The sequence below is a fragment of the Lacerta agilis genome, chromosome 1 (genome assembly GCF_009819535.1).
Source record: "Lacerta agilis isolate rLacAgi1 chromosome 1, rLacAgi1.pri, whole genome shotgun sequence".
Lineage (NCBI taxonomy): Eukaryota > Metazoa > Chordata > Lepidosauria > Squamata > Lacertidae > Lacerta > Lacerta agilis.
Genome location: NC_046312.1, coordinates 51,089,782 through 51,113,889, shown reverse-complemented (window position 1 = coordinate 51,113,889; position 24,108 = coordinate 51,089,782). Strand labels below are relative to the sequence as shown.

General features: G+C 40.4%; 1 protein-coding gene across 1 annotated transcript in view; it reads left to right on the top strand.

Annotated features, from left to right (window-relative positions):
- The window catches only part of EXT2 (exostosin glycosyltransferase 2), a 78,506-nt gene that overhangs the window by 17,729 nt on the left and 36,669 nt on the right, over positions 1-24,108 (top strand). The window contains exons 7-8 of the mRNA XM_033149484.1: positions 197-290; positions 23,143-23,274. Coding sequence (XP_033005375.1) covers positions 197-290; positions 23,143-23,274 — 226 coding nt within the window. The remainder of the gene's footprint in view (positions 1-196; positions 291-23,142; positions 23,275-24,108) is intronic.

The following is a 24,108-nucleotide window of genomic DNA, read 5'->3' as shown; positions in this document are numbered from 1 at the left end:
TTAATGTTTATCTAGGGCATCCATATCGTATTACATTTATATGGTGTATGTTGGAGGGAGGGGTAGTTCCTTTAGATTTATTTTCAAATACTCCTCCATGGGCTTATCTGTTTGACTCTGTGTGAGGGGAATCCAGTTTTGGCTAATTAACTACCTACAATTCTCACTGTTTCCCTTTGCACACTTCCGCATCTAGAGCTTCTGTGGTGATACCTGAAGAAAAGATATCTGAGATGTACAGCATTCTGCAAAGCATACCTCAGCGACAGATTGAGGAGATGCAGAGTCAGGTAGAGTAAATTTGAGTATAAGCCACGAATATTTTCCTGGGAGCCAAACCTGAATTTACCTGCCTGGCTGTTGTGGAGGTTGAGGCAAATGTAATAATGATTTGCATGTTCGCATATTTTACCATTTAATTAAAGGTGCTGAATATTGCATGTTGCTGAATTGTGCAAAGTACATACAATGAAGTTACTCAGATGTAATTGTATGTATTGTTCTTGATCAACACTGCATATCTTCTAAAATTAAATTACCACCCATATCTTGCCACCTACGTGTCTGATTTGCCCTGCTGAAAGATTCGCTCCCAAGTAACTAGGATGAGGAGGATTTCAAAGTTCTTTGACAAACTGGTTTGCATTTGAAGCTTTGATCATTACAACTTATTTCCCTCTAGGGCTCTAAATGATAACTTGAACTCATTGGGGCCACCAAATGTGTTGCTTAACACACAAAATGGAAGAAAATGGCACCCTCTTGTGACTAACACATTGAACTAAATTAAAGTATGAGGAACTTAGTGTTAGCTTGCCATATTTGCAAAATCCAGCAAAGATATATGTATGTATGTATGTATGTATGTATGTATGTATGTATGTTTATTAAGTTTGCATTCCACCCTTCATCTGTAGATCTCAGGGTGGTTCACAAGATAAAAATACATAACGAAAAAGGAACAACCCCCCATCCCAGAAACACATTTAAAAGGGCCACCTGAATGAAGCTAGTGGGTTAGTAGTGGTTTGTGGACTGCAGTTTGGGAATCCCTGTGCTACAGCATTTCCTATTAAATACAACACAACATTTCTCTGCAAAAGAAACACATTTTATTAAACTGTGACCTGCATATACACTGTGATTCCATGCAAGTACAAATTAAATTATCCTGAGACCTCTAGCTTTGAGATTTTGTTTTCAAAAAATGTTTTTCCTTAAGGACATGAACATCTGGGCAATGCCTGGTGAAATTTCATCATTTCCAGAGATCAAGGAGTGGGGATTCAGTAGTTTTTATGCATCTTTTCCCTAGTCTATGACTAGATGAAGCACAATAAATTATGGAAAATAAGCAAATGTATGCAGATTACCTACTTTGTATAACATTGATAAGTTGCATGATGTATATAGAAAATGTAAGTTGCTTTCTTTAGGGCGGAATTTTAGTTTTGCTCCATTAATTTTCTTGTGTGCAGATTATAGGCAAATCTATTCATAAACCTCCGGTTTGCTTTTCCACCAATATAATTACTCAAATAGGTCCATCACATACCTAGTCAGGGGTGGGGTGTTGGGGGCAGTCCGCCCCATGTTCCACCATGGAGGGGGTGACACTCGGGGCCCCGCGACCGGCGACTCCTAAGCCGAGCCCCGCCTTGATCGGCCGGCTCACGCTTTGCTAGTTCTCCCTGCTGGGCCCTGGGTGGAGCCGCTGCAGAGGCAAGGGGCGGGCCAGTGAGGCATCACGCCCATGCGTCGTGACGTCACGATGCATGCACGCTGCAGAGCGGCACCCCACCCCTGGGGGGTGCCTCCACATTTGCTGCCCCAGGCAGCCAAGTGGTTCCGTTCGCCACTGTACCTAGTATAACACAAACCATAGATACATTTAAGAAGGTAGTAGACATCTATCAATGCTGTACATTACAGAATGGAAGCAGCAATGAGTTAGTGATTTTCCAATTGTATAGTCCAGATTCCTGACTAAATGAGACGCATAACTTTCTTAAGTATATTGTAGGTATTTGCACACGTGTTCATATAACAAGCTACTTCAATTTTGATTAAAATAGATAATCTACACTGAACTTTAGATGAGAAAACCTTGCTCTAGGACAGAGTTGCCTAGATTATGAACGAAAGGCTATGAAAGATAATGAATTATCAGTATAAAATATGACTGAGAATTGACACATCAAAAGATTTTAAACATGAGAATTTAATTTAAAAAGGGGGCACCTAATACCAGTCTGAAAATATGCATGTTCTGTTTTCTGAGTACACATCAGTTAAATTCCTAATACTTCCTGCACAATTATGGAGACTGGACATGGCTTTTATTTTTTTTATTTTTTAATGAGAATTCAATCTCTTGATCCACTCTGCTGTGAGCCTCTAATAAAAAGTGTGCATGGGGAATGTAATCAGGAGCACAGGGATAGTATTGAGATACATGAAATTAAACATATCAGAAAACTTCCATAATTAATATGAAAACCATATTTGTGAAAATACTAGGAATCTTCCTATCCAAGTCACTTGATATGAGGCAGTCCTGGAAATTCCAATGTGCACTTGGATTATGTATGACGTAATTGGATTACTTGGTTTTTTTGGGGGGTTGGGGTGTTTCTACAGAGAGTTTTCTTGTGCTCAGCTACTTAACCAATATGCCAAACAGCCAGAAGAGGTCTCTGTTCCCTTGATTCATACTGATTTTCTTAGTTTCTTACTAGGCATTCTATGTGGGCATAGACTCAAGTAGCCAGTTCGGTTAGGCTGGATAACAGTGCCTTTTGATTTGCTGCTAGGGGTCATGAAGAATGTGGCTTTGCTGTAAGAAAGTTCATAGATGTGACCTGATGTTAACGCTAGCTATTCAGATTAGCATTATTGACCCTTTCTGTAAATGCATGAGTGCTTGTTTCAGCAAACGTCGTAACTTCATTCCTGTGCTGATGGTAGATGCCGTCAATTACCATCTAAAATCTACAGTAGTAATACAAAGAGCTGCAAATACATCCCTGTGCATTTGTAACTGTGTTTATAGGTACCGTAACCCTTCTTTCCTTTTAGTCTACGTGGGATGCAACATCTGGCAAAGATGTGGGGATGAAATTAGAGCTATATCTGTCAGTGTTCTGGAATCGCAGAATTGTAGAGTTGGAAGAGCTCCAAAAGCTCATCTCATCAACCCCCTCCCCCAACAACAACTTAGGCTGCCCCAGACATTAGAACCATTGACATAGATCTGTCTGGCTGTCTTGTAGACTCTCCAAGCAATGAGGCACCACACCTCCCATATGTAATTTAGTTTCCAAACTGCTTTTTTGTTAGGAAGTTTAGGCTTCATTTAAAAATAATTCCTTTTGACCTCAAAGGGTAAACTCACTGCAAGCGATTGGTTCTGACCTGTGTTAATGGAGGAGCAAAATGAATGGGAGGGGGGAGCACAGAGAGAACAGGAAAGAGAGTTGGAATAGCATAGATCGAGGGAGATAGATGGGATGGCACTGAGCAGTGCAGTCCTGCAATGAGGCAGACACCACTGGTTTTGGCTCTGGCCCTGCCCCTTGCTGGCATGCAGACTCCGACAGATTACTTCCCAGGGAATGCAGCCCTGCTTTTGAAGTACCGGTATATAGAGAAGTTACATGGGTTCTCTACTCCCAGTGTTAATTTCTGTGGAGTGTTTGGACTGCTAATAACTTAAGTGAAGGTATGAATAAAAGAAAACCCTGAATGATTAATGCCACCTTAGCTTAATTGCTCTGTCAAAATGAAGCCCCTGTTGTGGTGGTAAAAAAGTTTTCACTATACTGTATTTTTTTGTAGATTGCCAGTACCTAGGGCGTATAATTTCACTCTGATTTGAGTGTAACTTAATGAAACTTCCTTTAAAAACATTAAGTGCAATGGGTGGGGAGAAACATTGCAACATCACAAAACAGTTGATTCCTTTATTGTAAGGGAATATGTATGGAATGTGAGAGTACAGGTTTTTTTTTATATGTCTTCAAGATCAGTTCTGACCCCAAATGCATTTCAAATGCAAATTTGAAGGAGGCAGTATTAGAGTTGTAGGCGTCTCTTGATCAGAATATGTGAGGTTTATTTTTTCTAGCCCTAAGATTAATATTTGTGTATGGCGTTTTTTGAAGGCAGCAGAATATATTCCTCAGCTTACCTTTCAATGGCTTTTCCTGAACTCTGCTGTTAACTCTGCATATCATGCACTGAATGCCCACATTTTGCTTGGCAGCCTTATTGATTAGTATATTTTTATGTTGCAGCTCCTGTAGAATCTCTCCAGTGACAGGCACCTGGTTGTGTGACATTTGTAGAAAATGCCCATTCAGAAACTGGTCTCTACCATAGATACTGACTAGCAAAATAGTCCAGGGATGCACATTCCTAGTTTGTGTGAAGAAGCCCACCACCTGCTTAGCAGCTGTTCACTTTTTCTCTTTCCCCCCTTTCTTTTTTTGCCATGGAGCTATTTCACAATAAAGTGATGGGTTAAAGATGGCCCTTGACACAAAGGTTAAAAACATACTTGTTTTCTCTTTAATGTGAAGGGAGTGGGGTGGGGCGGATGTGAGAAGAGAGTGCCGGGACTTGCCAGCAGGTTCTTTTTTTTCTGTAGCTTTTCAATCTCTGCCCTTCCATGTAATGTTTTCCTTCTTAAAAGAGATATACTTCTGTGGTACTCTGCAAGCACCAATGATTAAAGAAAAAGAAAAAAGGGAAATAGAGCTTCAAGGTCTTGCTGATTTAAAACTGCTAAGGGAATTCCAAATTTGAGGGTGTTTGAAAGCTAATGCATCAGCTTGTGGCAGGTAGGAGCCAATATCATAGATGCACAATGGTCTGTGTTGGCCAGGGAAGGGGGTGGGGGAGCAGGGATGTGTTTTCCTTTTCTACACTTTGAGGGCCATTCCCTTACCATCATGCTGTCCCATTTTGTGATTTGATCTTCTGTAATATTGGTTTGTATCCCCCCCCCCACTTCACTTCTTCTAAGATTGTTATATAGTGCTTTTAAAAGCCAGGTGTAGCTTGGGGAGTGATATATAAAAATACATTTGCTTACGCATCGCACTTGTTCTGTTGTGACAGTCATTTGTGTGCAGGGCTGTGATACTATTGTTGCGCAAGGATGCGAGAGAAGACACCCACATGCCGTAAGCTACGTGCACTCCTGACACAGCTGTCTGGGAGTAGGATGTGAGGTAGTTGCAGCTTCTTGCCCTGTAACAAATGGGCACTGCGAGGCTGGCTTCTAGAGGAAGTCCTTCACAATATCAAGCGACTTATAGATGTGAAGAAGGGTGCGCATAGCTCTCTAGACCCTCTCCCTTGCAAATGTGATGGTGGTGAGGTGAGTGACTAAAGCCCTTTACAGTGCAGATCTTTTGTAAGAGCAAGACTAGGCTATCTCCATTTTCCTAGTTCTTGTGCCTATTTGGGATTGTGAGTCTTCGGACTACCATTCCAACGGCTCTGAGCACTACAGCCAGAGGAGGGGGGAGGAAATTATGTGGCTTTCAACTGTGTGGCAAAAGCTGTAAGAGAATCTTGTACTACATACAGGCAGAAGGGTGCTGGCTGCACCAGGGGCAAACTCCCTCATTAAGAGTCTTAAACTGATTTTTGTTGGAACGACTTTTCTGTTAGAACAAACTCTTACCTGCCTACCACCTTCTGTACTATCTGCTGTGAATTTGAAGGTCATTGCTACTCAGATGTTGGTTCTAAATGATGCTACGTTGTTCGGCATCCTCCCCTGGCCTTGCGAGAAAAGTTTCTAGTTTCTTCATTTGCAGACTCTAGCTTTTGAGTCTCTGCTAAATTTAATCATTGTTGTTGGGTTTGAAATTGATACAATACTTTAAAACCCTTCCTTGACCAATTTCGTTTATCTTCAAGTTTTAATAACAAATATTTCTAAGGACATATTTAGCTTTTCGTGCTTCAGCTGCACGTGGGGAAGCTGGAGGCAAAACAATAATGTGGAATTCCGGGGAGATGATTAGATGCTTACTCTCCGTTGTATGTTCTGTTACAATGTGGAATACATAGTAGAGTAAGAATTTATCATGGATCATGTAGGCAACTCCAGGCCCTCTCGACTTCCACATACTATTTAGGATGTAATATCCATCATTAAACTTGGTTGCTTTTGCAGGAGCCCATTTGTGGACTTATAATTATGATGTGTTACCCATCAGTAAACTTTTGCTTTCTGCTCTTGAGATTTTTATTTCCTAAACTCTGTAAAATACCGGTAGCTTATCTCTCTCCATCTTTTATGAGGAGTTGTTCTTCTGCATTTTCTGTTTCTCAGATCAAAGATCTGTAAGATTCTAGTTTTAGACCTGCAAAAGTTTTTCTATACAGTCGTACCTTGGTTGTCAAGGAACTCAGACGTTTTGGCTCCTGAACAGTCAAAACCCAGAAGTGACTGTTCCAGATTTTGAACGTTATTTTGGAAGCTGAATGTCCAACAGGGCTTCCAGGGCTTCCGATTGGCTGCAGGAGCTTCCTGCAGCCAATCAGAAGCTGCGATTTGGAAGTTGTACACTTTGGAAGTCTAATGGACTTCAGGAACGGATTCCGTTCAACTTCCAAGGTACGAATGTACAAGTATAATTTTGAGGTAATATACTTGCACCAAGAAGGCTACAAATGTGAAACCTAGATCAGCTTCAGAGCAGAGGCCCCAGTGAATTTAATCTTTGACAAGTATAAAAGAGGCATTTTATGTAGTTTTGTAGATTTACATTTAATTTAGGTGAGACACAACTTGGAAGAAAATAAGAGAAACAAACATGACATTTTAAAATGCATATTTGTGTTTGAAAAAGTTGAAGCATAATATATTTTGGCTCATCCTTTTTACTTTTCAGATGTCATTGATAGTTGATAGTCAGTGTCCTTCAATTCACACCTCAGTGTATTATAGCATATGAAAACACGTATGTGCATGTTCTGTTATAATGTTTGTGCTGCAGACAAAATCATGCGGACATAATGAAGAAAGATATTAGAATAATTGTTGACTGGTTGTTGTAAAATATACATAATCATTTACACTGAGTGAAAGCTCTGAAATTAAATGACAATTACTGACATTGTGAAAGTCACCATTGGATGGTTTCTTGGTAGCCAGCTTTATTCTCATTTTTGCTGCTTACTTCTCAAAGTATATTATTTGCTCTAAAACTGAAATTGATTTTCCGACTCCCGGGCACCCAAATTTTGTATGAAAGCATTTGTTTTTAGCATTCTATGTTGTTGTGATTAAAATTGTTCTGGAACTGCTATGATTTAGTCCTTAACAAGAATCCTTTAGACAAGAAATGGCATACATTTGCAACACAGAAAGGCCTGAAACTCATTTTTTTCCTTTTTTGGGAGGGGGTGCGAGTCTCTGCTGCTGAGGGGGAAATGTATTCCATACTCTTTGAATTAAATAATCTCTTAAGATGAGTGTGCAATATGTGTCCATGTGTTACTTTAGCCCCCAGGAAAAGTACTTGGATATTGTGGAGGCAAAATTTATTTAATATAAAGTTACTTTGCCAGGAAAACATAATATATATAAACCAGAGTTGAGGAGCTGTGGTATTTTATGGTTAAGGGTTGTGTGGCTTAGGCTTTTTTGTCCCCTTTTCTCTCTGCTGACTTGCTTGCAATGAGACCTTGGGCAAGTCCAGCAATCTAGACTTTTTATAATCAAGTTGGCTAAACAGATTGCCGTACAAGGCCCCAAGCCCACCTGAATTTCTGACACATCTTTGACTGCTAATCCTGCAAACTGATTTGTGTTCATGCTTAATCCCATGCAGTTATGCCTTGAAAGAATGAAAATATGGTGTCCATGTGTGCTTGGAGTATGTGAATGTCCCCATTCCCCCTCCCCACCCCCACCCCAGCCCCTCCTTTTAGTTTTACAGAAACCAGAGGTTTCTTCTGGCTTTATCTAACCCCAGCAGACTTGCCACTTGGAAGAGACATGAGCCAATTGAACTTATGAAACTGATAGCAAGCTGGCTGAACACATGGATTTCTGAGACCACCCCATGTCTGCTAAGCAGCTCTGTTGCCAGCCTGATTTCTTAAAAAAAGCCACCTAGTAAGCATTCTTCTCAAACCCTCCCTCCCTCGTATTAGATACACATGGAGCCAGAAAACTAGACGCTCCTGTGAGTGGCGAATCCACAGAAAGCTCTGCGTTTGTCATAGGCTCCTGTCACTTCCTGTAGATCTCTGTCTTTGATCTGCTTGTAAGTCCCGAGTCACAAAAGTGCAGAGAAACTGGACAAGGTATTGGAGTTGGTAGAAAAGAACTGTGCATACCTGCATACAGGAACAACTACTGCATTTTTATTATGTCTCGATGGCTCCTGTTTTCTGAGTGGACAGGGTCCCATGTAGATCCTTGCTGGGGGAGGAGTCATCCCACGCTTTCCAGGCTGGCTCTGCCTTCCGAGTTGCGCAGACAGGGTCTTTTAGCGCTGAAGAAATTCAGCAATTCAACACGTGGAGTGCTTCTAATTTTATTTCCTTTTCAACTTAATTTCCTTGCTTTGGATTTTCAATGCTTAGCTTAGTGGATTACTTTTTTTGCAACGGAGCGTCCCTTTTGAATTTTTTTCTTCATTTCCTTGTTTTCCTCTTCCCTCTTCCTTCCAGGGGGCTTTTTGCCTTTCCCCTTTTGGGGCTCAGGTACCCAAGGCACAAGGAAGTACATAAGAACCTCCTCACCACTCCAGCAGAGGCAGGGTAGCCATGCAGCCAGGCTCTGCTTCAGGAATGACTTCAAGAATACAGTCGTACCTTGGATTCCAAATGCCTTGCAAGTCGAACATATTGGCTCCCGAACACCGCAAACCCGGAAGTGAGTGTTCCAGTTTGCGAACGTTCTTTGGAACCCGAACGTCCAACGCGGCTTTCGATTGGCTGCAGGAGCTTCCTGCAGCCAATCGGAAGCCACACTTTGGTTTCCAAACATTTTGGAAGTTGAACAGACTTTCAGAACGGATTCCGTTTGACTTCCAAGGTACGATTATATAAGAACAGCTGTGATCCATCAGGCCAGTGGCCCATCTAGTCCAATATCTTGTTCTTACAGTGGCTAGCCAGATGCCTATGGGGAGTCTTCAACCAGGACCCGAGTGCAACAGCTGTCTCCCCTCATGCAGTTTCCAGCAACTGGTATTCAGAAGCAGACTGCCTGATAGTGGCAGTTGTGGCTAATAGCCGTTATCCTACATGAATTTGTCTAATTCTCTTTTAAGGCGATCCAAGTCGGCGTCCATCACTGCCTTTTGTGGGTGTGAATTTCACAGCTGAACGGCATTATGTGTTTCTTCTGTCCATCCTGAATCTTCCAACGTTCAGTTTTGTTGGATGTCCACAAATTTTAGTGTTATGAGAGAGGGAGAAACTTAGCTATCTAAAATTCCACACAAAGGAAAGGGGACTATAGATTAGGCAGTTGCTTCCATTAAATATACTTAGGTGTTATTGCAGAGTAGGTTACAGTAGGAGATATGAACTAAAACGTTGAGCCAAAGACTTCATGGAAATAGTGAATTTTGGATAGGAAATGAGAGGTGGCACTACCATTCAGGTGTTCTGGGAGTAATTCTAAGCATACAGGACAGCAAAGAGAATGACAGAATCTTAGGAGGGAGCAGGAAATCTTTGGATAACTGCGGGCAGTGGATCTGGAGGAGCAAAAGTCACAGGCAGGGATATATTGGAATAAGAGACCCAAGGGAGGACAAGACTGTGGAAAGGCTTTATAAGTAAGAACAGGGAGTTTGTACTGGGGATTTTAAGGAGTGTTGTCACATTAATTTGTCCCATCAGAGAGGTTATTTTGGCATCTGTGTACTGGCAGTGGTGAGGGGACTTAAGGCGAGACCAGGGAGGACTGCAGTAGCGTAGGCAATAGGTGACCAGGGCATGGACCACAGTTCTTGCTGTCAGGACAAAGAGGAAGGGCAGTGTTTTTTTTAAAAAAAATATTATTATTATTTGCAATGTTGTAATGGGATAAGCAACAGGTCTTGGCTGCAAACTGAATATGAAAAGAGAGTGGGGGAATGGTTAAAGCCAAGGCTATGTTCTTGTTCAACAGGGTGGGTGGTAATATTATCAATTGATATGGAAAACATAAGAGGAGAGGAGGGCTTTTGAGCAAAGACAAGAGATTCAGTCTTTGACATAATGAATTTTGAGGCAACGAGGCATCCAGGCAGAAATACCAGCTAGAATTGCAAGATTGTAATTAGGGAAACAGTTCAGGGATAGAGAGATGGTTGTCATCTGTACAAAGGTGGTACTGAAAGCCGTGTGATTTGATGAGATGTTCCAGGGATAATGAGTAGAGAGCCAAGAACAGATTCCTGAGGCACCCATTGAAATCTTAAAAAGCTTTCAGGCAGATAGAAAGAGAACCAGCTGAGAAGAGGATCCCAGAGACCTTGGGCTTAAAAGGAGTGAGGAAGGAGAGAATAATCAACTGTATCAAAGGCAATGGAAAGGTCAAGGTGAATTAATGGTCAGGCTCTTCATTTCCTTTTAAATTTGTTTGGTTCTATTATTACAGATTAATGCATTAAATGTCAATCTACAAGGATTTGTCGGAGGAGCAGGTTAAGAAACAGTTCCTGTGCTGTTGATAATGCAGCCAATTATGTATCCTTGAATGTAAACTTAATCTGGGAATAGCCTGAGGGCAGGTGGAGGACCATAGTCTCACTTTTTAAACATCTCAGACTGTATAAAACTCTCTAAACTCTGGGCTGGTGAAGAAACACTTAACACCAGACTTGAAGAGTTGGTGTTTGTTCTTGTTGATAAAATGAGATGTGTGAGAGATAATTATATTATAATGTTATATTTCAGAAGGTTTGTTTTACTGTATCGAGGGGAGGAAAATGATTGGGTTAATGGGTGCCTTCTAAAAAATAGTTCAATAGAGCTGATCTTCATACAATTTCTGTTCATAGTAATGGAGCTTGTATGGGAGATACTGTTGTGGATTTTGCCCGAGCCCTTTTGTCCTTTTGTGAGCCAGTTAAAAAAGATTTATTATAAAACAAGCAAAGATACCCTCTGCTTAATTGGGTAGCAAGCCTGAAGTTTTCTGTACTGTCCGTCTCCCTTTTATGCCAAAGAGGAGGGATTAGTGCTGCTTTGACCTCTTTATTCAGAAGAAGCATCGCAGTGGCAGCGTGTTTTGCTTTTGTTCCAAATGTCTCAACTCTGACCTCCAAGTGGGCTTCAGTCTCCAGGTCAAATGAGACATTTGCAGGAGTAAATAATTTATTTGTTTTTAATGCCACTTTAAAACAGCATGAGTGACTGGTTTCTGTGACCCTTCCCCTTTTTCGTTTAATGTGCTGCTTTTGGCTCTTCTTTAAAGGGGACTCGGTGGAGTAATTTTGACTCTTATCAGTTCGTTGACAGCTATATGAGCTATTACTGGCTCCAGGCAATATATGCAGGCGTGTGAAACCTCTCCTTTTTTAACCCGGGGAAAAGTTCTGCACCAAATGGATTGTGAAGAATATGGAGATGGGAACTGGAGAGAAATCTGCCTAGGACAGCCTCATACTAGACTGCTTATATAGTGTACAACAAATTATTTATTTATCTCCAATCAAAGCGTAGTCTGTGTTTGGTTGTGTATGAAAAAATGAGAATGCACGGATTTTAAATGATTATTAAAGGAGAACTTACGGGCAACTGCTAGATATTTGAAAGGCATTTAATTAGTATATTTGACTTTCGGCCATCTGTCTTCCCCTTGAGGGAAAACAGCCTCTTTCTCAGGCTCTTTAGAATCATTATCACATTGAAAAGAACTTTTATCCATCTGCCATTTGTACTATTTTAGATTGTGTGACTGGAGAACCTAACCCCACTTTAATCCTCCCAGAGTGCCTTTCTAGATTTCTACCTTCATAAATGTCAACCCTGGACACTTTTCCATCTTATCAGATGTATGAAGCAGAAGCTCTCCGTTTCCCATTAAGAGAGATTGTATATATGTATATAACATAACATGTTTAAAAAATAACTCACCGAAATATGGAAGCTGAAGGTATTACTTTCGTAAGTTTGTGTTACATTATATCACCTCAATTTTTTTTGATATTGCAAAGAATATGCTTCTGTTATGCTGGATCTTAAGAAGGACCATGCAGTAAGGTGAAGAAGAATCTTCTATGTGGCTGCTTGCCAGAAGTTATAAGAATTCTTAGCATCTAATAATATTTTGTATATTTATAAATTTGCCCATAAGTGTTTTTCCCCTACTTACCTCATTTTTCACATAGTGTTCTTGGTTCTTGTGTAATGAAGCAATCTTGTGTTAGAATTTTGGGAATGCAGTTTTTTTTTAAAGAAAGCATTTACAGTGCTAGATCCTCTACCTGTGAGCATGTCACCTGTAAACCTGCACTAATATGTATATATTCCTATGACATCACAGTAAATGGGTGGCATAAGGCACTGGAAGACTAATCAAACTTCATGTGGCAGGGCTGAAATAACTCCTTGCCTCCCCTTCTTCTAGGTTTCTCCCTTCTGCTGTTAATTGGAGGCCTTCTTATTTGAAGTCTAGGGGTCCTAGGGTTCAGACCTAAACCTATTTTGGGGCCAGGCATCAGTCCTGGGAATGAGAAACAGTAATAGTGTCTTGTGAGTATGTGAAAAGTATCTGCTCCTGAGTGATCATAGCCACCACTCATAGTTGGGGTTAGTGCTTGACTTCTGAGCAGACTCTTCATCTTCTGTTTATTAAACACCGGTCACCAGAACAAAATTATCATTACCGTATTTTCCGGCGTATAAGACGACTGGGCGTATAAGACGACCCCCAACTTTTCCAGTTAAAATATAGAGTTTGAGATATACTTGACTGCAGATTCTCCACCCGGCGTATAAGACGACGCCCGACTTTTGAGAAGATTTTCCTGGATTAAAAAGTAGTCTTATACGCCAGAAAATACAATAGAGATTTTCTTGGTTACACACTTTATAGAATACTGTGACTCTAAGGACCTTGTGAGATACGAGGCATCCCTTGTGTAGTCTAGGATAAAGGGCAGCCCTTTAATAAAACAGATCCCTATTTGAAGCAAAAAGAAATTTGGTCCTGAATTTCCTTCGTATTTAACCTCTGCATTCAAAGGAATTAAATCTTCTATTCCCTTGCTATGGCAATAATGAGAAATCTCAAGTAAGATCGATGTTGTTGTGGCAGCAGGCCCTTTGTATTTATTTACTCATGATGTTGGATACTGATTAAAAGTTTCCAGCCATGTTGTAAGCCTGCCCAGTCTAGAGCCAGGGCAGCTGTCGACCAAGGGAGATGGCTAGGGGACATAGTACCAAATCACAGTAGGAAGCATCAGTAGATAGTTCGGAAAGCTGGGAAAGGTGTAAACAGAGCCTCAATTTATCTGCCGAGTGGGTTCTCTAAACACAGTTTTATTGGACAGTGGCTCCTGCTTTACTAACCTCTAACCTCCGTGGTGCTTGGAGGTGCTACCCACTGACCAGCCTTGTCTTTGAACCTCTCTTGGTTCTTGCCACCTCAAAGGCTTGCTGTTGGATTCTTATGTTTTTCTTGGGATTTCACCTCTCAGCTGGATGCCTGCAGCAGGGAAAACTGATCCACCCTTAGAACACTGACATATTTGAAAGCGATACCCTCGAGACTTGAAACCTATTGCTTTCTGTTTCGGGAGCTGTCCGTCACTTGTCAGAAAGTGTAGCTGAATCCTTTTCACCCTTTTTCAGTTGGCAGTCATATTGCGTTAGATATTTATGCATAGCACTGATTTTTGTTCTCCCCATTCCTGGCAAACCCCTCTTATGTTGGCAGTAACTGAAGCAGATCTGAATATCTGTGGATTTGGGTTTGTGAGGTGACAAGTACAAAGCAGAATGTTGGATCTGTGAAACATTTAGACAAAAGGATTGTAAAAATTCCCCTTTGGAATTCCTGTGTCTGACCTTGCTTATTGACTCATTGCTCTGAGAGATCAATACTACAGACTTCGTACTGCCTGGCTGTTTTCTGTTGCTCTGATACATCTCCTTCAGTGGAATTAGGTATGATTTTGCAGAAGAAATCTCATGGTATTTCTGCTCTTCCCTCCTTCAAAGTAACATTGTTGTCTATAACTATTGCCCCTCCCCTCTGAAATATGGCAGTCCTGAGTCTTTGTGTGTGTGTGTGTGTGTGTGTGTGTGTGTGTGCCGGCGCCGGCTTAAAACTCACCTGTTCACCCAGGCGTTATTCATTCCTAGCTTGGTTAATATATGATTAGTGACCATGGTTTGAATCTAGAGGAGTTGCTGTTGCCTGTTCCCTCCCTCCCAGCTCAACACAGTTGCTTGCTGAATATTGCTGATATATTTTTCAGGTGTGCCAGCCTTGGTTGCTTGGACTGTCTTCCTTACTTGAGATAAAATTGATGGCAAGTTATTGTGCAGTCAGTAACCTGTCCTGAGCTCTGTAGGGCCTTATATGTTAGTACCCACACCTTGAGCTTGGTCTGGTAGCAAATTGGCTGCCAGTGCAAATCCTGAAAAAAGGGTGGGTGGGTGGGGGAACTACCACCTGCATTTAACAAGCAACCTAGCTACCATGTTCTACACTAGCTACTCTGGAGTAGCCCCACAAATAGCAGAGTGCAGTAATCCAACCTTGAGGTTACCAAGTTGAAATTGGAGGAGTGAGGATATGTTACATCAGTGTCCTTGCTTAGATATTCAAATGCCTACATGTGTCTTACACAGTATTTGCCATCATTAGAACTGAGCAAGAACATAGAACGCTGGCAAGTGTGCAAAGTCTGGCACCAGTAAACATTTGTAATGGTTCTCTTTTGCTATTATGCATCTGAATGACTTGCATAAAATGATTCTTTGAATACTACTGAAATGCAAACTCAGAATAAGGATCAATAAAAGGTAGTTAGTAACACAACATATCTTCCCTTTTTAACCTCACCACTGGGACTCGTCTGTGATGTCAGTAGTTTACAGCAATGAAACTGAGAACCTATAGAAGGCAACTCCCAAGTGACCAATATCTGGAGGGTCAGACAAGGATTTTGAACTGTGACCTTGGTGCTCCTTGTGAATCTGAAACTACAAAACAAATGTTGGTACTAGCTACGATTTCATTCCTTACATATAGGTTACTGGTCTGATCAATAATGAAATATTCCTAATGTGTGTTCTTACAATGTGAGAGTTCGAATTTCATAGGTTGGCATCTCAGTTTGCCAAATGCTAGCAATGGTAGTTTTAGCTAGGCTTGCCATTAAAGTACCATAAAGACCATGGGGTCAGTTGGTGGCTTGATGATCTCAATATTCTTGGATGGGGGCCAACGAAGATACCATGGGGGAGTTCACCAGCAATACAAACTTCCTTTTTGCCCTGTCCTGTTTTAAATGCTTTAAAAAGCATTTATACAGCAGTTCATCTTTGCCAAGCCTGTTTACTCGTTAATTACTTGTGGGGAGGGGATGTCAAATCTCAACTTGGTATGAATCTTGGGATCTCATGTTCCTTCCACCTCAATATCCACAGCAGGTAATAAGTTAACTGGGCTGTACAGTGTTTGTTTTGAATGAAGCATCCCTTGCTCACCCAGTCTAACGGTGCAAAGTGTTAAAAAAAAAAAAAGATCAAGGAAGTATCATGTCCAGATAAACACAGTGTATCCTGTTCACTTTTTATTCTTTCCTAGAGTTGAGTGTGAGGGTGTTCATTCCAAGATTCATACCACTTAAATAATTTTCTTTGGAAAATAACCTACAAACTGGCCTAATACAATTCTCCAAGTTACTTTTTTTGGGAGTGGAAAGCGTCTTCCTTCAGTTTCTATTAGCTTATTATCAAGTTTCAGTGGATCACTGTGGAACTACTTTGAGGTTTTTTTTTACAGTCAAGCAGTGATTAGTTTTATGAAATAAATAAAATAAAATAAACATGTAATGAAATAGGTTTTATCCAATACTGTGTAAGTGGAGTTCATGGAAAAGGACTCCCCCTTTTTCTCCTCCCCTCTGTGAGCCCCCCAAAATCTGCTCTGGAGGGTCCCCCATCCTTGTGAAAGCAATCTGATGCAGTGTGCATTTATATGGCTTGCCTCCCACATGAAAAAATTGTGAAATCAGAGGGACTTGTATTAATACAACTTAATGCACGTTTGCAGTATTTCATAGGATATCAGGTTTAGATTTGCATCAGGTATAGATGTACTGTTAATGGCAGTGGATATGTTGATAAGTTGAAGCTTGTGAAAATTTATGGCCAGAAACTGAAACAGAGTCTGGGTGGAGGGAGTTGGCTTTGCAAAGACTAAAAGTTTAATAAAGGACAAAGACCAATATAATATTAGGGATAATTGCAGTACTGTTAGAACAGTCACCTCTGTTTCACTTACCTAAAGGTAGTAAAAAATGTATTGGTTTTCTATAAAGCTTTTCCAAAAGAAAGCCATTAAAGTAACCTCTGCCAACATGAAAATGGTAGCACTTCAGGACCTCATAAACGGTGTGAAGTGTGGCACTCTGGGAACACTTGACTCTTGCAGTGGGGCAACAACTTGCAATGCTATGGCGCCTGACCGTTAGGTTAGGCAATTAACTTTTATTGCTTTCTTCCAAGTCCTTCTCCCTTTCTCTTGGCTGATTTTTCTCTTTTCCGACTAGAACTTTGGTCTAGTTGATTGATGCAAGCCAAAAGTTTTCCCCTGCTGATGTAGCCCTCATGTGATTAATCTGTTTTCATTAATACTGCCTTTTTGTGCATTTTGCCGGTATTATTTTTTTCATATTAAGTTAAGACATTTGTCATTGTGCAGTACGATGAAGCATCTCTAAGTATGCTAACAGCAAGTTTTGCTCAGGCTATGGCAATAAACTGTAGTATATGACTTGATGCTGTGCAGGCCTGGGGGGCGGTATAGGTAGTTAAGCATGTGCATTTGTAAGGAAAATAGCATTTTTGCTTAAATCAACTTTCCCATGCTAGGGAGTCCAAAACAACTGGAAGGTCACTAACTCCCATCAGCCTCCACCATCATAGCCAATGGTCAGGCGTGATGGGAGTTGTAGTCCAAAACATGGCGAAGGCTGGTATATATGGATATTAGTTTCAGTGTGTAGATTTCTGCAAATGCTACATTCCTACTTGATCCTGGCAAAAAGGTTATTCTAAATGTCTACCATACACTTCAACTTCTCTTATTAGCATATTGTTGTGCTCAAACCAAGTCTGGCCTGAGTTTGTGTTATACTACCTTGTTAGGGAGTGTGGAAAATTCCAATACAGTATTGCCAATATTTATGAGGTACATGTGGTACAGACGTTTCCTTTCTCAAGTGGAGGCGTGCCTGCATGTGGAATAAATTGATCCTGCTCTTCCCAATAAATGCATGAGAAGCTAACCCTAACATTTGTTTGTAAACCAATGGGTGGGGGACCTAGCGCACATGGATCAAAATTGGCCTTCCAGATCTCCTCATTTTGCCTGCTAGGTCATTTCCCCTAAACTTCATTCATCTGCCCCAAACCTGATGCCATGTGTAAACCCATGAAGGCCCACATACCTTTCTGAAATTTTGTCCAAATGAGATTTATAAGATTCTAATTGCAACTCCCAGGCCACCCCAATCACATGGGTCTCCTCCTCCTCCCATAGGCCTTATAGCTGCACAGATGCATTTAAACATACTTTCTTGAACCCAAAATGTCTTGTGCCAGTGGAAAGGCACCACAGCAATGCAACACAGGGTTCCTGAATTCTGTTGCTTCCATGTCCCACTTCAGCCCCTTATGCCTTATCCCACACAATCCCATATGATCCCTGGACCCTAGAAGCAGCTCTTTAGGGGGTACATAGCACTGTAGTGGGGAACAGATAGGAATCTGCAAACCCCATTGTGCAAGTGGAGTTGTGACCTTGCTTTTCTAGATCAAACCCAGAGAAAGGAAGAGATAACTGAGAGGGAAAAGATGAAACAGATGGGTAGTATAGAAGATGAAATTATTTATCAGGTTTGAATGGTTTAACTAAAGTTATAAACAGAAGAGTGTTATAAATTAAGTGCATCATTCCTTTACATAACAAATACAAATTGCATTAATAGGCAAATTAGTTTTGCCTCTGCTGCTTATTCCTGTGCATCCCTCAATCCTTAGCTTGTTTGTTAATTTACTTTATAAAAGCCATCATTCTTTTTTAAGAACCAAAAATTACACTACAATAATAAAGGCCATCCACTCCAAAAACAGCACAAGAGCAGCTGTTCTTGAAACAGCCAGAAGTACATTTCAGCAAAGTGATTTTGCCTGGTGTGTAAAATACTAAAGAGGTAGAGTTATGATGGAGCTGGCTCATAGACATTCACAATTTGGATGTCTAATACTGCATATCTACTAGTTCTTCTAGGATGTCACAAACTCTAAAAAAAAATAAAAAAATGAGTGAAGACCAGAATTCTAGTAGGTTCTGGTTCTTCATGATATGAAGTGAATTAGAACGGAATGGATCTGTGACCACATAATAAATTGATTTGAAGAAAATTCCAGGGGGCAGGCAAGGATGAAAAGCAGGACAAAATAGTCCAGTGTGGAGCTTTAAGCACACAGCCTCATTGCAGAAATACCTTGGTCTCCACATGCAGAGTCTGCATGGATTACTAAATGAGGAAGATTTAATAGCCAAACAGCTGCAGCTGGTTGACAGGTAGTGATAAAATAGGGCTAAGGTGCTAGAACAACAACAGCAAAAATGCAGAGAAGTTCAACCCAGAAACTCTGTCCTGACACCTTATTCTACAGTACCTACAACTGAATGGTCATGTTTCAGCTAGTGTCAACTCTGATGGAGAGGACTTTTTGTATCTAGAATCACTCAATTTAATCAGTCTCTCTGATTTAAAATCAAATCAGCCAGAAAAAGTTGTGCCATGTGATAGTGCCAATTACCTGTGTTTCCTTTTCGTCTAAGTTTTTAAATTACGTGCACTGCAGGGGGGAAATCAAAGCTTTCTTTGATGAAATAGGGAAGGGGCATTTCTTCTACAGCAGAAGAATTTCCTGTTGTGCTTAGTAATGTTGTGTATTGGACAGTACTGGATGACTGACTAGCCATGCTAATCAGTTTTTTTCCTGTAAAAGCAAACAAGGTGGGAAGGATTCACTGAGCTCTGAAAACATCTGTTTGGAGATTTGCAACCTCCTTGGAAAGTTTTGGATTTTGCCTTACTGAAACACAACTTTAAAAAAAAGATTGTAAACCCTTGCATAGTTATCTTCTTAAATTACCGGTAATAATTATTTGGCTATAGATGGGCATAGATATTTAGGCTATAAAAATTGTTCCCTTTCCTTTCATGTCTTCCTAATTCCCTGTCATTCATGGGACAAACATAACATTCTTTTTGATGTTGCTAGTAGAAGATTGAGGAGGTGAATGCATCCTGCAGGAATTGAGTTTTTAATAGACACTCTTACATCATATCACATAAACCTGTTTCCACAGTATAAAATTGAGTGGAGAGGGCATGTGATGGGGCCAAAATGAGTAAACTAATAGCTCTTCACTATTATGAAATAATAGTGCAGACCTGGATATTAACAAGAAACATACCTAATATTTCAATCTGGAATATCACCAAGTTTCATGGAAATACATGGATGATTTTGCATGCTGTTTGTGAGCACCCTCGTTAAGGTGTGTGAAAACTTCCTGTTATTGAAGCACTCTTAGCTCTTACATATATTGTTGGAGCTTGGAACACCCAATAGCAGAACTCAAAAGGCCTCTGGGTGTTTCTGTTGATTGCAAAAGATACAGAATATGGAAAGAATATGGGGTATAAAGATAGGAACATAAGAAGAGCCCTGTTGGATCAGGCCAAATGTCTGTGAAAATCAATTGTGCATTTTGAAAGCAGCACATAAGTTGGTTTATTTAATTATCCTCATCATGCGGGAACTACTAAAATATCTTACCGTTCTCCTGATGATTTCCTACTTAGAAGCCTAAGCTAGGGACACATATTAACTAGGATGCACATATTAACTGAAGAAAGGAAAACAAAAAATAAAATAAAAATGGCCATGCCATAGACAGATTTATGAGGTAGTTTTCCACCCAAAGCTTGACATCCCCTGTGGTGCAGTTTGCCTGTCATACTAAGCCAAAACATGAATAAGCATGAACAAGCAAGTATGCAGTACGTAGAATAAAAATCACAACCACTTGGCTTCTCCCCAGTCCTGCTTCTATGTTCTCTGCTAAGCTAAGACATGGCTTGGCTACCTGGGCTTATGCACACACACACCCCAAACCAAATAAACCCAAACGTTAGCCAAGCACAAACCCTGGCTACCTCTTGTGGCTTGTGTGGCGCAGATACAATTTTTTCAGATAACCCACCATGTTAGGCTTAGTGTTGTGTCTGAACCAAGACTATAGAACATCTGTTATAGATCCATGTGTGTTGTGTCAGGAGAATATCACTTTAATCTGCTTCCCTGGAACAATTTTTGCTTGAAAAACCACATGGGACATGTTAGCTAACACATTAATTCTTAAACAGAAACTAAAAATCTAACAGACAGGTTTTTGGGTTGTTGTTGTTGTTGTTGTTGTTGTTGTTGTTGTTGTTGTTGTTTTACCCCAATCTGAATTTGTGTGTCCTAGGGTGGTGAAATGTTACAGAAATTCAGGTCTGATTCTTTGGGTCAATCTTTGCTGTAAAATACCACGGGGGACAATTTCCCCTCCCAGTACATTAACATTGGTTGGGAGTGGGGCAGTGCCCCATTGGTGGAATTTTTTTTGCCTCCAGCACTTTTTACTAACAGAAAGAAAACTGTAAATGATATGTGGCTGAAATTTAGGGACATTGCATACTACTGTGCAAGTGACAAAGCAGCACTGTGTTTTAGGTCTACCTCTGTATGAATTCTACAATGAAAAGTGCACCCAGGGTAAACGTCAACCCTGTTTTTCATAACTAACTGACAACTTGGCTATGGGACTCATGTATTTGGCTCAGAAACAACATCTTCAGAATCTTCTTGTTGGAACTTGTTCTTTTTTATAGGGGACTTGGAACCGACAACTTGTAAAGGATAATGGGCTTGTTCCATTTTGCAGGCACAGAAAAGCACTCTGTATTTAATAGACACTGAGCATTCCCTGTCCTGCTTGAGAGCTTATTGTAAAACAGAGACCACTTTATCTGTTCAAGGACAATAATTTATTTGTACATAGCAGTGAGAGTCTTCAGCCACACAGTACAACTGCATAATTTCCTAAGTTCTGTTCTATTGTTATTTCAGCATAACTATATTTGTGTTGCTGGTTTTTCTTCACAGTTAGGAAGTCAACCTGATAAGCATCAGTAACTCATGACCAGCTGTGTTATGCCTTTGTCTTTTTATCGTGCTCTGAAATTTTATGCACAGTCAATGCAGTTGAGGGAAAAAACACTGTTTTGCTTGCTTGCTGACTGTCCTACACAAACACATGCAGATATTCCTCCTGGCTGATACTGGGCCTTGGGGAGGTATTTAAATTTAAGTGCCTTCTGGACACTTAACTGTGTTGGAGATCTCTGCAGAAACAATTAAGTGGAGAAAATAACTTCTGTAAGGCCAGACCGCTTGAGATACGATTATTGGCAAAGTATGTTTCCTTTAGGGTTGATAGTTTTCAGAATCAATTTGATTCCAAGACCTTACCAATTTGTTTTGTTGCAGTTCTGTATGAGAAGCAAAGAATGAATTAATTACATTTTAAAAAGCCACCTATTGCCTATTCTCAGGGCTTTTGTCAGCCAGAACTTGCTGGAACTCAGTTCCGGCACCTCTTGGGTAGGCACCATTGCCATTATAAGAGAACCAGGGAGGTGTTCATGGTGAGTTCTGGCACCTCTTTTTCTGGAAAAAATATTCTGATAATTGGCAGAGAATTTTTAAAATGATAAAAAGATAATGTGTTCTCTGTGTACATCCTTGCGTTTTGAGTTCTGTAGTTTGGATGTGGCTGCTTGCATTATATGGCACCAGTAGCCATTGTTTCTAAAGGGCTAGAATAGGAATAGCTTTTTCTACAGTGTATTTATTATCAGGAAACAGCTAACTGTTTTGAGGTTTTTTGTTTTCGCAGTCAAGCAGTATATACATTATATTTAATAAGCAAATAAATAAGATAAAAAAGGGCCAGACCCATTACCTCTCCTGCTTTTTAGGTACACTGCCAGTACGCGTTTACTGTCTAAAGATCAAGAAAGGCAAGTCTGATGAACCTTTTTGGCCATGTTTTCCTGCCTATGCAATATCCTCCCCAAGGAGGCTCACCAGTGACTCCAAAATTGCTGTCTATAATTAGGTGCATGGCAAACCTGCCTGTGAAGGTGGCCTCCCTGGAAGATTTTAAAGCCCAGCCAGGCTCATACTGGGTGATATGGCCATTTAGGGTTTTTATAGTTCTTAACCAGCACTTTGAATTGTGACCAAAAATGAACCAGTAGCCAGTGCAGCTGTTGTCAGAATGAGTTTCTTTTCTCCTTGTAACTAAGTTGTGCATTGTTGTAGCCAGATTGGACGACTCCAGGAATGGGTTCAGCTGGCACACTAGTTTTAAATGTGCATGGATGATGTTTATATAGTAGGCCTCCCCAGTCTAATGTCCTGTAGATGTTTGGGGCACACGTCCCACCTTTCCTGATCTTCAGCCATGCTGTCTGGGGCTGATGACAGTTGGAGTCAGAAACATCTGGAGGGCTCCAGGTTGGACAGCTGTGGTGATTTAGTGAATCTATGTGTATACGGCATCACTCTGTGAGATCAGTCTGGGCTGAAACAGCCCACTGTCAGGAGAAACTTTGCTCCTGTATAACATGGTGGAGTCATTGAGAACCAGATCTGCTTTAGTCTTCAAAACCCCATCCTAGATTCAGTTTCTTATGTACAGTTGCATGTGACACATATATGTTTCAACCATATACAGAAGTTTGATATTTCTGTCTGACATAAATATGTTTTGAAAATACTATTCATTATTCTTTGCAGGCAAGATGGTTCTGGGAAGCTTACTTTCAATCAATGAAAGCTATTGCTTTGGCAACCCTCAAGATTATCAATGACAGGATCTACCCATATGCTGCCACATCATATGAAGAATGGAATGATCCCCCAGCAATTGTAAGTAGAGTTATATTTCTATTAAATTTAATACGCTGGGCCTCTTCAAAAACAGTCTCCCATTGTGATGTGCTGATATTTTATATTTTGCTGTTAAACACAAATTTCACTTAACTTTGTCCAAAATATAGCCTAAAGGGAAATGTTTGTATATTAGCTTGCTACACTATTTCTCTTTTTCTCTTAAAATGGGAGTCTTAAGCTATTGTCATATACTAGAACTCTAGTTTTGGCCATTGCAAACAGTTCTTAAGATAAGTGCACTGCATTTCTGCTTTATGAAATTTGAACTACTTGTTAGCAGAGGCACTTCCAAGAAAGTGGCCGGAAAACCTTTTTGACTGAGAATAGTAAATGTGGGACTCAGGATGGCAAATGAGTGATTGCTGTGTGTTCAGTAGGCATGCTTTGTCTGACAATAGAAACTGATTATTATTGCTGAATTTTGGTGGTTGTAGTGCTATTCCATGATTACACTGCAAAATGTGGAAGCTGAAATTGTAACTAATCTCCAATAAAGAAGTTAGGACATCTTACAAGCTTCTACTCCAGAGGGACTCTCCAGAGCAGATTTTAGGGCTGCTACATTAGGGAGGAAATGTCAGTAGAAGTCTTGTTGTGCAAGTTGAAGATTCAACCCAATGTGTAGCAAAACAATACCTGCGACTCCCCTCATCCTTTTAATAGAGAATTTTAATTTATTGGTTTACTATCCCTATGACACTTGCAGAGTCAAGGGAGTGTTCATATTTGTCAGTTTATTGCATGTTTAGGGAGTTCTCCTGTGCCACCTTTTGAGCACCATTGTACAAAATGTATGGCTCTGTTTTGTCA